The 14,826-nt window shown below is 35.4% G+C and overlaps 2 protein-coding genes and 1 long non-coding RNA gene across 4 annotated transcripts; 1 reads left to right on the top strand and 2 right to left on the bottom strand.

Annotated features, from left to right (window-relative positions):
• The first annotated feature begins 503 nt into the window (after positions 1 to 503).
• Positions 504 to 12,893, top strand: LOC116841017 (E3 ubiquitin-protein ligase AMFR-like). Of its 2 annotated transcripts, none has more exons than XM_032808482.1 (8): positions 504 to 1,301; positions 3,558 to 3,855; positions 7,121 to 7,378; positions 7,747 to 7,902; positions 8,400 to 8,722; positions 8,926 to 9,313; positions 9,518 to 9,756; positions 9,892 to 10,072. In XM_032808482.1, exons 2-8 carry the CDS (start codon positions 3,601 to 3,603, stop codon positions 10,070 to 10,072), a joined length of 1,800 nt encoding a protein of 599 aa, XP_032664373.1. In that variant the 5' UTR covers positions 504 to 1,301; positions 3,558 to 3,600. The 2 variants fall into 2 exon arrangements, with proteins under 2 accessions (XP_032664373.1, XP_032664374.1); XM_032808483.1 differs by lacking the exon at positions 504 to 1,301 and adding an exon at positions 3,280 to 3,440 and having other exon boundaries at positions 9,892 to 12,893.
• LOC116841018 lies at positions 6,680 to 8,404 on the bottom strand. Its single transcript, XR_004377480.1, has 4 exons — positions 8,060 to 8,404; positions 7,764 to 7,949; positions 7,486 to 7,674; positions 6,680 to 7,356 (listed from the first exon to the last, which is right to left on the bottom strand). It is a non-coding gene; the product is annotated as an uncharacterized LOC116841018 (long non-coding RNA).
• A 380-nt stretch (positions 12,894 to 13,273) lies between the features above and the next one.
• Positions 13,274 to 14,212, bottom strand: LOC116841027 (dolichyl-diphosphooligosaccharide--protein glycosyltransferase subunit DAD1). The gene is made up of 2 exons (XM_032808518.1): positions 13,901 to 14,212; positions 13,274 to 13,552 (listed from the first exon to the last, which is right to left on the bottom strand). The coding sequence occupies exons 1-2, from the start codon at positions 14,103 to 14,105 to the stop codon at positions 13,422 to 13,424; spliced, it is 336 nt and encodes a 111-aa protein (XP_032664409.1). The 5' UTR covers positions 14,106 to 14,212; the 3' UTR covers positions 13,274 to 13,421.
• Between the last annotated feature and the right edge of the window lie 614 nt (positions 14,213 to 14,826).

The raw sequence follows: 14,826 nt of genomic DNA, 5'->3' as shown, positions 1-14,826 counted from the left end.
GAGACATTTGTAGGGTCCCTTGGAACAGCGACTTGTGATTGGACTGTGTCCAATTGCCCCGTGTCCAACTGATATACACCCGCACGGGGAGAGTACAATCAGAAGAAGCTTGAGAGCGGCTACCAGCTTGATTTTAGTGATCAGAGCTAGGCGTTAGAGACACTTATGGCTTCTGCACACAAGACGCGAAAATTCATAGTATACTTAATGTGAACTATATATAGGATTTTCGTATGCGCATTTCATTCGCATGACGTTAAGAATCGCTACCCAGAGCCGTTTCATTGGCTGCATATCATCTTAAGATAACATGCAGCCAATGAAATAACCGTCTGTTTCTCACTAGGTAAAACCCTAGCTAGTTGCATTTTTCTATATATCAGCGACATCTTTTGACACTCAATGATGTCGGTGTCACGTAACGTTCCCTTGACTTTTCGACCGTCACCGAGTGATGTCGGTGTCTGTCGCAACCGCGGTCGAAACGTTCCGTGTCGCGCACATCGCGGCGGATCCGTCGCGGGTGTGTTTATGACATCGTGAGATTATTCCTCTCCCGTATGTAGATCGATGCGGCGCGTCCGTATTGCGTCAGGCTCCGCGGGTCTGTATCGAAATTTCACGATACGTTTACGATGTAGACATACGCGAACTACACGATAGCGGCGACGTATAAGCCGAGTCGCCTAGGACGTACTCAGCAAGAGATCTTCGTGTGTGCGCGAAGACATAAAACGTGATCGTGAAGCCTGTGCAACGAGGAGACACCGCGGAAGCCATACTCTGCCTGTTTCTCTCTCTCTCTCTCTCTCCCTGTTCTCTCTTTTTACTGTCTACCTATCTAATTACCTGATTAGCTACTTATCTATTCACCAACCTATTTATTTATCTACCTACCTATCTATATACCTACCTACCTATCTATCTACCTACCTACTTACCTACCTACCTACCTACCTACTACCTATTCACCTACCTACTTATCTATCTACCTACCTACCGACCTATCTATCTATTTGCCTATCTCTGATTCGTCTTACTCCTTCCTTTCTCCGTCTGCCTCTTTCATTTTCCCCCTATAATTCCAGGATCTCCTTCCGCCTCGTTTCGCTACGCTCAAACCGGCGTTTTCTTTTTTTTTTGTCGCGCACAACCATCACCGGCGTGAACCAGGAATATACCTGGAGTTTCAGCGACGAATAGTGACGAGTGCACAGAAGTGAGACAAACGACAACGTCAGTGATGTTGGTTACGTAGCCTATTCGAAGGGATAGGGTTCTTTCAACCTTAGCCGCAGAAGGTGAGTAATTTACGTATTTCGAGCGTTTTAACGCTGCATCGTCTTCTGCCGCATTTTGCTCCCCTCTGCGTGTTTCTTTCCTTTAAATGTGCTCACGCGTATTTTTACGTATTCTAAATGTATAACAGCTAAAAAATGCGGCCGAAATGCACGAATCACAAGTGTAAAGAAGCGAAGAAACAAACGCGAATTGGACACAGGTAGAAGCGTTGTGTCGAATCGATTTATCGTGTAGCAGCTGCTCGTGCACCTCGCAGGAAGCGACACGTTCGCGTTAACCCTTTTGCCGACTTTGCGTGAAAGGCGCTTTCTACCTGCGACACAACGTGTCCATAGACGTTCGTCGGGTATCGTTGAGGACCGCGTATGCAACGTGAAATTTGACCGATCTAGAAGGGAAAATCTCCTCTCTCTCACCTATCACTCTTTCTCTTTCTCTGTCTCGACATTTCCACTGAATGGAACAATGGAATGATTAGAATATCTTTAATATTATATTAAAATACTAAAATAATATTTTAACATTATAAAGTTATCCAAATGTTAAAGTATATTCCGATATTTTCTTATAATACAGAAATATTCTGCACAATGTCTCAAAATTCGCACAGCAATATTAGTCTATGAATAACGATAAATAACAATTTTTTTTAAATATCTTTATAGAAGAAAATTGATTTTAAATTAATCAGAGAATCACCTGTTAAAATGTCGTTGTTAATCGTAAAAATATTTTAATGGACTATTATTTACGCGGGCCTTGTCAACATTTATCATAAAACCAGTTGGTGCATTTCGAAAGCAAGGACAACGTGACGAATAAATAAATAAATTACTGATTTCGAGTTTGTGAATATATATTTCGTAAATGAAAAACTTCATCCGTTTCTTTTAATTGTTTCATTCTTATGATTTTTAAAAATGAACTGCCACAATATTATCTGTTACATGTGTAATTAGCCTTTTGAAAATTACGATTTGAAAATTTTGATAGTAATATGTGGATTGGAAAGCGTGTTTGCTGTTCAGATAACCAATGTTCGCACTATCGGCACGAAAAAAATTGTCATCAATTCGACGTAAAAGAGCATAGCTTGAAATACGTGCAGCTAAAAATAACGTCACATGTATTTACTGCAATTTCTCCTAGAACGTATTTTATAACATAGATTTTACGATAAAGAAATATAATTTCCATGCTGCGCTTTCTCTCGTTAACGTATGTCTGCGCGTAACATTGCTATACTATAATCGACGGCCGCGATGAAGTTTTTTTTTTTTCGGTGCATGATTATTGAGGTACCAAAGAATTATTTGGAATTACTTGGAAGAAACTATTGCTTACTTGGAAGAAAGTATTGAGTTTTATCTCAAAACTATGGAGATAACAATGAAAAAGAGATAACCCTAACATATCAACGCACTATATCTGACGTATTAATGTAACATTCTACTCATGTAATAACTCATGTAATGCAATAACATATTGTTTGTTTCGTAAAGGCAGTCAAATTCCAATTAGCATAGAAAAATACCAAGATGAAGTTATCGCGCAGTAATTATTTCGCGAGCTATTCCATATTTCACTTGGAGGTGTCCTCCGATACGCGAAAGAATTTCGCAAGGTATCAATTTTTTTTCCACTGACCTTGCCTTGATACTTTTATCATGGACGTGTGTGCTGGGTGGGCCAAGGATAACACGCCGCGCCGATTCGGCAACGGCAACGAGGCGATTTGGGCGGAAAGGAAACGTCGGGACGGGTTGACTTTCGAGAAGGGATCTCTCGCTCCTCTTCGTCGTGCACGCATACGCTGAATACAATGCAGAATGTAGAGTCACCGGCGTGCATAACGTAGCGTAGCGTGCTTCTCACGTATGCATTACGTGGCAATATGTAGTAGCAAACGACGACGCGACGTGGATTCGTCGCATTCGATCGTGTTCGCGGTTCCGTGCAAACGCGTGATAGTCCGCGCGTCGGCGTCGCGTCGCGTTTACGTCGCGTCGCGATCGCGATTGCTACGAAGTACGTTGCGTTTTCGCGACGCGCTTGCATCGCTTGAGTCGAGACTACGACGCGACTAGTTTCTACACGCGGCTTGTTTCTCGACATTCGTCCAGCTGTCATGACATTTTGTGAGTTTACCCCGCGTTGTCGCGTTAGCGCAGCGCGTTGGGGAACCACCCGTTTTACCGGCCAGCGAACCGATTTCACGGTATCGGCTTAATATCGCTTGAATTTGTCCGCTCCAGATCCGGGAGGTACTACCAGAGAGACTGCAACGTCCTACCGATCATGCCGATGGAATTTCTGGAGCGGTTTCCGCTCCCCAGCCTACGCGTCTATACCACCATAAGCTGTGCCGTGCTGTCCTGCTCCATATATTATGCCGCGCAGATAATCAAGGATCCCGCTTGGAGGACAAATCACACGTACGTCGATGTGAGTGTTAACACTGACATCCGGGATGACGCGACTGATCCAAGGAGCTTCGGCAAGCATCTGAAAGAACTCCTGGAATGTATGATGGATGAACCCGTCTGCGCATGGGTATGTCGATCTTGAAGTCTCTCATTCGAAAATAGACACTAAGAAACAAACATATCTAAGAAATAGGAGATATTGTGGTGGGTATTAATATGGGTACTATATTTAAGTTTATATGCTGCTATTTTACCCACCAAATCAATATATTCGCTAATTTTTAGATACTTTCTCTCTCAGAATAAGAGATATATAAGCGACACCTTTTCTACGCGATCTTAATTCGCGAAATGTGAAACTGATCGATTGGCGTTTATGTAATTATTCTAAACTCAATATAATCTCTCTGATTAGAAGATTTTTCTTTTTATAGTTCTTTTTATTGAAAGCAAAATTACATATTGTGGTCTTAACTGCAAGTCAGTACGTTGACAGAGCCATTTAAGGAAAGTCATCTAATTATGTTTACGTCTTCGTATCTCTCGCATTATGCAGTTCTACCTGTGTTACGAATGTAAATCACATCGTCCTCTAATCCACATGTGTGTGTACAAAGTAATGTAATAAGTTGTCTCAGATTTAACGTAGCACCTTTCACTCATAAATTCATAGTCATTGATCAGTTTATGGAATCGACATTTTTTCTCAGTTAAAATGTATGTGTATATAAATCAATCAACAAAATTTATCATAAGCTTCCGCTAATTACCAACTTATTTTCGAGCCTATTTTAAACCTATTTTAGATCAATTAAAACTTAATAAAGAATGAGATCAATGTCTCTTTGTACGCATCTTTGAAGCTTGGACCTCTTCATCTTTGATCGATTATAATTCAACAACTATCGATTTCTCTCGTTGAAACGCAGTTCAAATTGATCCGAATGTTCGTCATGAAAACTACAGTTGCGAAGTGCATGATATGCCGTATACTGCTTCTACCAAAGTTGCGATTTATCGTGACGAAATATATGTATTTTCTGGTGTTTACGTAAAAATCGATATAATATATTTAAGATAGAGGAGCCACTTTCGTCGAGAGAAGAGTAGGTGGGAAAAAGAATGGCACTCGTCCCGATATCGCGTTCCAAGTTTCCTATATAGAACGAAGAAGAAGAGGAAAATCGATGTCGGTCTGCGGCAGTACAAATGCGTTACTTTCCTCATGTATTATGGCATTACGTGTTCTGTTACGAACGTCTTGCACGGCTACGCAACCATCGCGTGATTATTCGTGGCTATTGTTCCCCTCGAATGAACACATGTTCCAAGTTGATTTTGCGTGGCACTATATTCAGGCCAGGAGAAGCTCGTAATATGTTTTTGCACAAACAAATGTCATATGTAATTTTTGATAAAAAGAAATTCGGTCGGTGGAAAGATCTTTAATTGAAGATATTTAAGAAGAATTTAAGATATGGCCGTGGATAATCGGTGCGTGTAATTACTTGTTCATTTATTGCCCGCTATTATCGCTTGGAAACCTTATCTGACTTTTTCTTTTACTTAAATAATCTCTCCGCAATGGAGTTAATGCATCTTTATGTTATACTTTGGGCTATAGTAAATAATGTTGTAAGTCAATAAGAAACTTTTCGACATACTACGAGGTTGGCAATGTTTTCTTATGAATATTCAACAATATGCTAATGTAATGTGTAAAAACGTACTACTTCATATGCATCTTTCTTATTGTTGCGCTAATAGTCGCTAATGAAAATTAATTAGGCTTTCTATAGCCTTCTTATTTTTTTTATACATATGATGAATAAAGAAAATATTATTAATATAATACGCTTGTAAGTATTCAACAATACGTGTCGCACACCGTGTAAAATCTTTGTTTCATATGCATAGCTTCCTCTCTTGCATTTTTATCGAATCAATAACAGGTAATAAATATCGTATTGCGGTTTTGTTTGATTGTACTTGTCTACTTTTATATATATAATGGACAAAAGAAGTTGATTCACTGTATATGAAAATGTAAAACACAAAAATATTTTGTATGATTAATTTCTATTATTTCAAGATACAATCTTATAAATCTTTCTCACATTTTCAAACAATTCTTTATATTAGATATCTTAATAATCAAAGTTTAAGTTAAAGTTTTATATAATATGTTTTTTTTTTTTAATAAAAAGTCCTCGAATATTTATTATCCGTTACCAAGTTTGAAATAAAATTTTCAAACGGTTGTTTCTAATTTCTTATCACTTGGAGTATATCACAATGATGTTTCAACATTGTTATAGAGAAAAAAAGCAGCTAAAAATTGATCGAAAAATTTGCAAGATAAAGGATATGTGGTTAAAACACATTCTTGTGGACAACGGGACTGACAAACACGTAATTTACATAATAAAAAACTTTGGTTGATGTAACTCTTTTTGTTAGAATTAGAATGAGAAGACGCATAGTTCTGTCGAATTATTTCTCGATTTCAGTGCGATTTTACGCATTAAGATTTCATAGCGATCTATACCTTGGATAAGTGCCTCCTCGTGTCGCTCGAGATACTTGGCAGGATATTGAAACAAAAAATGTTTAAACCTAAAATTAGATGGCCTTTCTACCGTTTGGCAACGATTAAACAATAGTTATTTCGTTTGTCTGTCATCTAGAATGTAAGTATCGCGGAACGTCTTCTACCTTTTATCAGAAAATTAACGTGTAATCTCGAATTCTTTTAAAAGACTTCAACATTTACTTCTTTTCCTTCTTAACAGAAAAGAGCAAAATTTCGAAATGGCTCTTTCTCAGATTAAATATCACGTGAGTCCAATAAATGTGTAATGTTTCAATTTAATAAATTTTGGTTTGTACGTATGAACTATACATCTCACGATATGAACTTTATACATGTTATATTGACAAGATACAACATATTTATATAATCTGCTTAATTTATTTCTTCATATTTTTATAATCGTTATTGACAGTGTTTTTATTTTGACATAAATATTTTGTCTGTATTTACCCATCTGTTGACTTATTACTTTACTTTACTTTAATACGCATATAACAGTACTCTTTTAAATAATTAGCTCGGATGTTAGGTCAACGTTTAATGAATTCTACTCATTAAGTTTCGGAACTGAGGTTGCTTTGCCAGTATGCGGTTTCTTTGCGTGTACGTCGATAATTGCTATCGATAAAACTGTCGATCGAGTATCAAGTAGTTGATTTTTGATGTTTGCATAAAACATTGCAAATATTATTAGCCGTTACAATCACTTGTAATTAATATAGTTATAATTAATATAGCGTCTAACACAGACGATACGTTCTATTTTTCACGTTATTTTTCACAATTTTCTCCTTTATAGACTTTGATCAACATGGCTTATTGTGTGCTGATTCTCCTCGGCAAATTCATCCAGAAGCTGGTGTTCGGAGAGCTGCGTGCCTCTGAAACACAACACTTGAAGGATAAGTTTTGGAATTTTATCTTTTACAAATTCATCTTTGTATTTGGCGTCTTGAACGTCCAGTACATGAACGAGGTTCTGCTCTGGGGGGCATGGTTTACGGCACTTGGCTTTCTGAGCCTTTTCAGCCAACTCTGTAAGGATCGATTTGAATATGTGAGTATAATAAAATGATTATTCAAATATGCGAAACTATCCGATCCGATAAAGCAGAAGTTTTACATGTACATAAATTCATGTTTATTTGTTCTTTGTTTCTCTACCTGCATTACTTGTACGTGATTATCGCTTTCTTATTATTCCGAATACATTATCGTCGTAAATTATCGTTGAAAATTATTATATTCCTAATATCTTTTTAAGTCAGTAGTTTTATAACAGTTCAATAATATAATGTCATATTAAAAAATGAGAGAGAGAAAGAAGTTCCGTAGAAATACTTGTTTCGATAGCTGAAAGAAAAATATCCGAGGGATACAAAAAAGGAAGAGTAAACAATGGAATACTTAATTTGTTGGTTTTAGTTGTCTTTTTCGCCTACCACACCAGGATGGAGTCATGCACGTCTTCTTGGATTGTTGGCGGCGATTTTTGCGCTATCTTCCTTCATGCTTCTATTCTGCATCGCTGCAGTCTTTTTCTTCGTATCCTTCAATACCTTCGCTTTCATGGCATCTGAGGTAATACATCTTCGATATAGTAAATTGCGGAGTACTCTATATATACTCTATATATAAAAAATGAAAACGAATATATAAATAAGATCTGAAAAATTAAACTCTCGAGTGTATAATACGCGTGAAGATACGAGGTTTTAAAATGTGCTCTACCGCTTACGAAATAAACAGCTCATATGTCTGAAGATGCTATTATAAGCTGGCCGGCGAACGTAAACTTGTTCACGTATAGCGGAGCGGATAAAACACTCAAAGTCAAAGTTACGACGTTCCACTTATATTTATCTGACTTAAAGCAGCGGTCCCGAACGTTCCGCTTTTGACCTTCACTAGTCGAATATCTATATCGCGCATAACAAAAGAAAGGATAAAGAAATTCCAACAGAACAAATTCGGAGACACGACGTCAACGTTTGACCTTGGGCCGACTTTTTCTCTGATTTAAATGCGAACGATTGAAAATTTCAAACCTGTACAATTATTTTTCTCTCACTTCGCAGTGCATCTTACTCGGAGTCCGTACTATACACGTGATAATACGCTATGTAATTCATCTATATGACACACGTGGTGCTGGTACTTCAGCGCAACGCTCCTGGGACAAACGCGGTCCCTTGACCTACTACACGGATTTGACCTCAGAATTAATCGTACTAGCGGTCGACTTTCTTCATCATGTTCACATGCTCTTGTGGAGCAACATTTTTCTGAGCATGGCGTCATTGGTGATTTGTATGCAGCTGAGATATCTGTTCTACGAAATACAGCGTAGGATTACTAAACATAGGAACTATTTGGCCGTATTGAATCACATGGAACAAAAGTACGTAAATAAAAAAATTTCTGTACGCGCCTGTGTGCGAGAAATATGGCTTAAGATGATTTAAAGTCAGGACGACAATTTCGAGTAATTTTTGCGTTTTTATTTTCCTTTTTCGGGTTTTTACGTCGCAATAGTTTACATGTAAACTATCTATCAAGTGAGTCAGTTCTTTAAAGAGTGACTAATTTTTTTTCTATTTTTAGTTACCCCATGGCATCGCAAGATGAGTTAGCGGGCAATTCTGATAATTGCGCGATATGTTGGGAGAAAATGGACAGCGCTCGTAAGTTACCCTGCGCTCATTTGTTTCACAATTCGTGCTTGCAGTCCTGGTTAGAACAGGACACATCGTGCCCTACTTGCCGACTACCTTTGAGCATGCAAGCAAATCATCGAGAGAACACTCCGGAAATGCCACCGGAACCGCAGACACCCGCAAGAAGAAACGACAATCATTTCTTCCATTTCGACGGGTCGAGATACGTGTCTTGGTTGCCTAGTTTCTCCGTCGAAGTTTCGCACAATAGATTGCGCGGCAACATCTCTACAATGACACACACCAATTCCCAGATGGATGCTATGGCGAGACAAGTAACACTTTAAACTTTCTTGTGAAGATCTTAAATGATTAAACATCTTGTGTGACATTTATAAAATATCTTCCAAAATTTATTTATTTTTTTTTTTTTGTAATTTTATAGAGACTATCTGACGAAAATTGTGTGCTTTTTCTAATTCTAATTTGTCCATTACGCACTGGTAGCTAAATATTAAAAAGAAAAAATTCTTCACTAGGTGCAGCAACTTTTCCCTCATTATCCTCGCAACGTGATTCTCGAGAATCTCAGAATGACCCGGTCGGTCGAATGGACAGTTGAGAATATATTAGATGGGATATTAACTGTTCCACATCATTTAATCGAGGAGCCACAAGCGGAATCCGTCCCAACGCAAACGGCTATGACGAATATCGTGCCCAGTTCTTCAGTCCAAAATTCGTCAGATCCCAGACTCGATATTCCATTTGCCGACAGGTAAGCAAGATGTTGCAAAGTACAAAGTATTATACGATAATCTTACTTGGCCATGTTACTGCGAGAATGGAAGTATTTTCTTACCTATTTGTAGTACTATCAATTTGTACTATCAATTTATCATTATTTGTGCAGTGGAGAGGAGCCTTCGAGTCTCGGTGGACGTTTCTCAAAGTCACCCGCTGAAAGAGAAGTCATACTTCAGCGGCGCAAAGAGCATATGCGACTAACAGCGCGCAGAAGATATATAGAGAAGCATCGTAAGTCCGAGAACGACGAGACTTTAAACAACTCGAAAATGGCAAACCGAAGTTAAAATTTGAGACATTAGGCGCGGCAATTTTACTAAGAATATCGAGGGGTCGTGAACGACAACAAGATATATACTCACGAACAGCTATTAGCGCTGAGCCAACCAACTCGATGGCATTGAGCAGTAGCGGCGAGAGAGCTACAACGAGTCGATTAAATTGTAGTGGAAGATGGAGAGCTAGTATTTTTATGTAATTTTACTTAAATACCATACCGGAAGTAAAACTTACCAAATGACATGTAATATACATGTGCTTCGGGAAAATAAATCATTTGAATTGCTATTACAGTTATACAGTCCAACTTTGTTAGGTTTTGAGAAAGCTTACAAATTGCATTCGGGTTTTCACTGAGCTAAAGCTTTTCTTTTTTCAATTACGCGAGAATAATTTTCTTCGCGAATATACGCGCTTAATGAAGAAAGTCGGAGTGCAAAGTCGGAGTCATTATGCTTATTGCTTTTTTTCTGTGAATTAATTACATACACTTATCTATTACTCTATTTTAATAATGTGTACCAGAGTAAGCTGAGAGCAGAGGATCACTTCGTAAATAAATGAAACGCTTATAAGAGAGATAAAAAGAAAGAATGTTAAGAATTAACACTTTTAAATCTCTTCGTATAACGTCTTACATATAATTTGTTAAAACAATCGTAAAACATATGTAAATAGATTGAAATTTGGTTGTAATAGCCGCACCAAATTTTAATTTAATGTATGTATCGAGTGCCATAAAAATGATAAAGTGACACGTGCCAATTAAATGAGTATGGGTTCAGTTATACTTCAGTTATACTTTTCGGAATTTTAGCAGCTATTTCTGAAAACAATGCGCGTGTAAATTTGAACGTGTATAAAATGCATTTGTCGGTTCGCATAGATGTGACGGTCGACAAATTTTCCGTATATAAAAGGAGTGCAAAATATAAGAGATTCTTGATTCCAATATATATATATATATATATATATATATATATATATATATATATATATATATATATATATATATATATATAACCATCCACTCTGTATTTGAACCCGATAATATCCGATCCAAGTTGAATGTCAGATACGTACATGCTTCGTTATGAATTCCAATTATGCAGAGAAATTGTCAATACTTTGTAATCTGTTAGATAATTCGATGCAAAACAAATATATATAACCCATTTAGAATTATGTTTCTTTTGTTTTAAAGTTTACGTCAGACGTTAGATTGATCTTGTCAAATAAACGAACTTATTTCGCACAAATGGCGAAAATCATAGTAACGAGTTGTAAATCTTGTATAAAATTTAGATTCGTATGCCAATCAATGAGATATGGGGCTCAGAAATTCGTGAAGTTTTGTGAATTCAATGGTGAATCTTGCCAAATCATTTGATGCCTTATTGACATTTCAAAAGATCGAAACCAATGTAATTTCTGTTACAGTATTTAAGTACTATAGACATGGAACAATGACCTTTAGACTTGAAATCTTTAATTCACGAGAAAATTATGTCGATATTGTGTACGAGATCCTTCCTCTATAATATTAGAAATTGTCAGAATTATACTGGTTTCAATTCTTGCTTTCTGATGACGTGAACATGCTATTTGTTATTTAATACAAATTTGCAACATGCATAATGTTGCTTAGTATAAATGAAAAAAATCCACTCCGTCGATCGCGTTCCGGAGAGGACTGTGGCATCGGCCGGAAAGATTTAGCTTCACGAACTTTCCTGATTATAGCGAGGGCCCTAATAACGAGTAAATTCTAATATATTTAAACTAATATAGTTAATCTTAATTATACCTACATTAACATACTAAAAATTCTAGTTAATGAAATGAGTGATCCTGAATTTGATAAAGTATTTCATGATTCATTATTTATTATCATAACAATGCAACCTACGTAAATTAATTGTGTATTATGTTAATGATAACAGTTATTATGCTAATGTTTACAGCTTCAGTTTCCTAGCTTGATCGTGTGATTAATTCATTACGAACATTTACTTACATTTGAGTATACCGAGCGCGCGCGTGCGAGAAAGAAACGAAGAGCGAGAGAGAGCGAGAAAGAGAGAGAGCACGTACATATGTACAATTATAGATTTACAGGATAAATATATGTTTGTATGATATATATTCATGTGTTGTTTGTGTGCATGAGTGAGAAATAGACATTTGTGCAAACGTCTGCACCGCAAACAGATGAGGAAAACTTATTTTATTAATGGTATCGATATTACTCATCGTTGTACTAAAATTTTATAAATATATTAATCGAATTATTTATTTTATCGATCTCTAAGTAGTATATAAATGGAAAATACGTGATAATAAACATGATTACAAAGGCAAGTTTTTAACGTACTGGCACACCGCCAAACAAAATCTATTTTTTGCTACATTTTATTATATTTTGTGTTAAGACATTAGTTATATTAAAACTCTAAAACGTTGAAACTATTTTGTTTCAAAAGTAACTTCAGCATTTAAATAATTCAAGAAATAATATTATTTCGTTTCTATCGCCTATGTATGAAAATTATATTTTCATAAAAAAAGTAGCCTTATTAAATCATAATCCGTTCCTGGAAAGGACATAATGTTTGGCTGGTTTGACTAGTTAAAGGAGTGTGTAACAATGCTTTCCTGAATCTCTTAAAACTATATCTTTATGATACAATATGAAATTTTCCTTAGGATCTTTGTATATATAAGCATAAGATGTCCAACCTATCTACTATAGTAACGCAATACCTATCTCCCACTTGACATTGTACAACCAATAAGACAAATAAAATATATTATAGATTGTTGTAGCTACAACGTTTTCCTTTATTCTTTCTATGTCAATGTTTAAAAATTTTTATATTTATGTAATAATAAATCGTACTATTATAGACATAATTACATAAAATTAATAATACTATATATATCTTAAAATAACAAATTACATCAACATGTCACACAAAGTAAATTTTTTATGACATAATGAAAAACACTGTTATAAGAAAAATCTACTTGATTTTTTTAGAGTCCATTTTAGAATTATATAATCTCAACTATTCTGTGATTAATTTCACTTAATAAATATTTCCCAAGTATTTTATATTTTGTAAAGATTTTCACAAAATATATATTTACAAAATATATATATACGGTAAACTAATCAAGAAGGGATATTAAATATAACATCACAGCTGTTTATATTGAAGTTATTTATTAATTAATTATGAGCTGTGACTGATTCACAAGTACAAAAACATATGTATACATCCAAAATAACTCATCTTGTAACGATTGCACTTAATGCATTGTAATTTTAATCATACTGCATAGTTTGTATAAATTTTATCCAATGAAATTCATTATAACAATATGTAATATAATATGTGCAAAAATGAAATCTGCGAATCCTCTTTCCGGACTTATGCCATGAAATTGATTTTTATTCTGTGGATTAACTTGCAATCGAAGGCAAACTGAAACAAAGTATATAACTGCATCGCACACATTTCTAAAAAATTATATAAAAAGTGATTATTGCCAATAAGTATTGTGTACGTGTTTATAGGAAATAGATTTTCCTGTATAGATAAGGTTATATTAACACGTTCAAGACTACACTTTAATGAAATAGTAAGAAATGTATCATAAACAGTTTATCGTATAAAACATCTTTTATATCAATGTGTAAATAAGGGAAAGTTTAATTTCTGACATCTACAGTCACAATAATGATAAAACCAATGAAATAAGTAATCGATGACGAGTAATCAAATAAATGCACAGTATAAATGAAGACATTATATAATTAATATTGTGATTACCTCCTAGAATGAAGCAAGATACACAGGATATAAAGCCGCTGAGGAAACTGTTGAACGGGAATGTGCCAACGAGACAACAATATACGAATTGTATAATACCCGTCAGGAACACATATAGTAAATAGGCATCGATGATTTTCAGTTTCTTAGATGTGTTCTTTGCGTACTCTGACCAAAACTTAAACAATACTTTCAGTGCCGTCATTTTTCCAATATTTCTGCAAACTATCAAAAGATGGAAAACTTTTAACAAGCTCTTGAGTACATGCGTGGCAAATACCGGTGACACATATGTCAGCCATCAAAAGTAAAGCAAATGGAATATAGAGGATGCTTTTCATTTGCAAAATCTGCATTAACACAAATCATTTCATTGGCTATGTATCATCTTAAGATAATATCTAGCCAATGAAATCTTTTGAACTGAAGTACATACAGAGTACACTTTTTCTGTTAGATTACTCGATTAAAATTGAAAACACAATTGATTCTTTTTATAGTATATACAATAAAATATAGTTGATAAATAATAAATATAGACATTCTAAATTATTTATTTTTCATAACATACGTAAATTTTAATAGCACTTTAATTGATCATATGTTCAGTGCAATGTAAATTCATTATTGAATCTCTCTCTCTCTCTCTATATTGGTTCCAAGGTCCCTATTCTTGAAATTTTTGCGTATACGTAATTTTCATTGCGCAGCTATTTTATGGTATGATTAAACCTGCGCAGTAAAACTTACATACGCAACTATTTCAAGAATAAGGACCCTGGTAATCTCCTACGATTTTCCCCCAACACCACTCCAATTTAATTTCATTATTGAATCATGAAGTCTGTTTATTTTCGAAGAATTTCTAAACTAGTACACACTAGTACAATAAGTTAAAATAAAAGAAAGTATGTTTCACTCTAACT

This window comes from Odontomachus brunneus, unplaced genomic scaffold, assembly GCF_010583005.1.
Source record: "Odontomachus brunneus isolate Ranch 3 - 2012 unplaced genomic scaffold, Obru_v1 Obru_scaffold_013, whole genome shotgun sequence".
NCBI lineage: Eukaryota > Metazoa > Arthropoda > Insecta > Hymenoptera > Formicidae > Odontomachus > Odontomachus brunneus.
The sequence above is the reverse complement of the archived record's forward strand: the minus strand, read 5'-3'. Positions and strand labels throughout refer to the sequence as shown.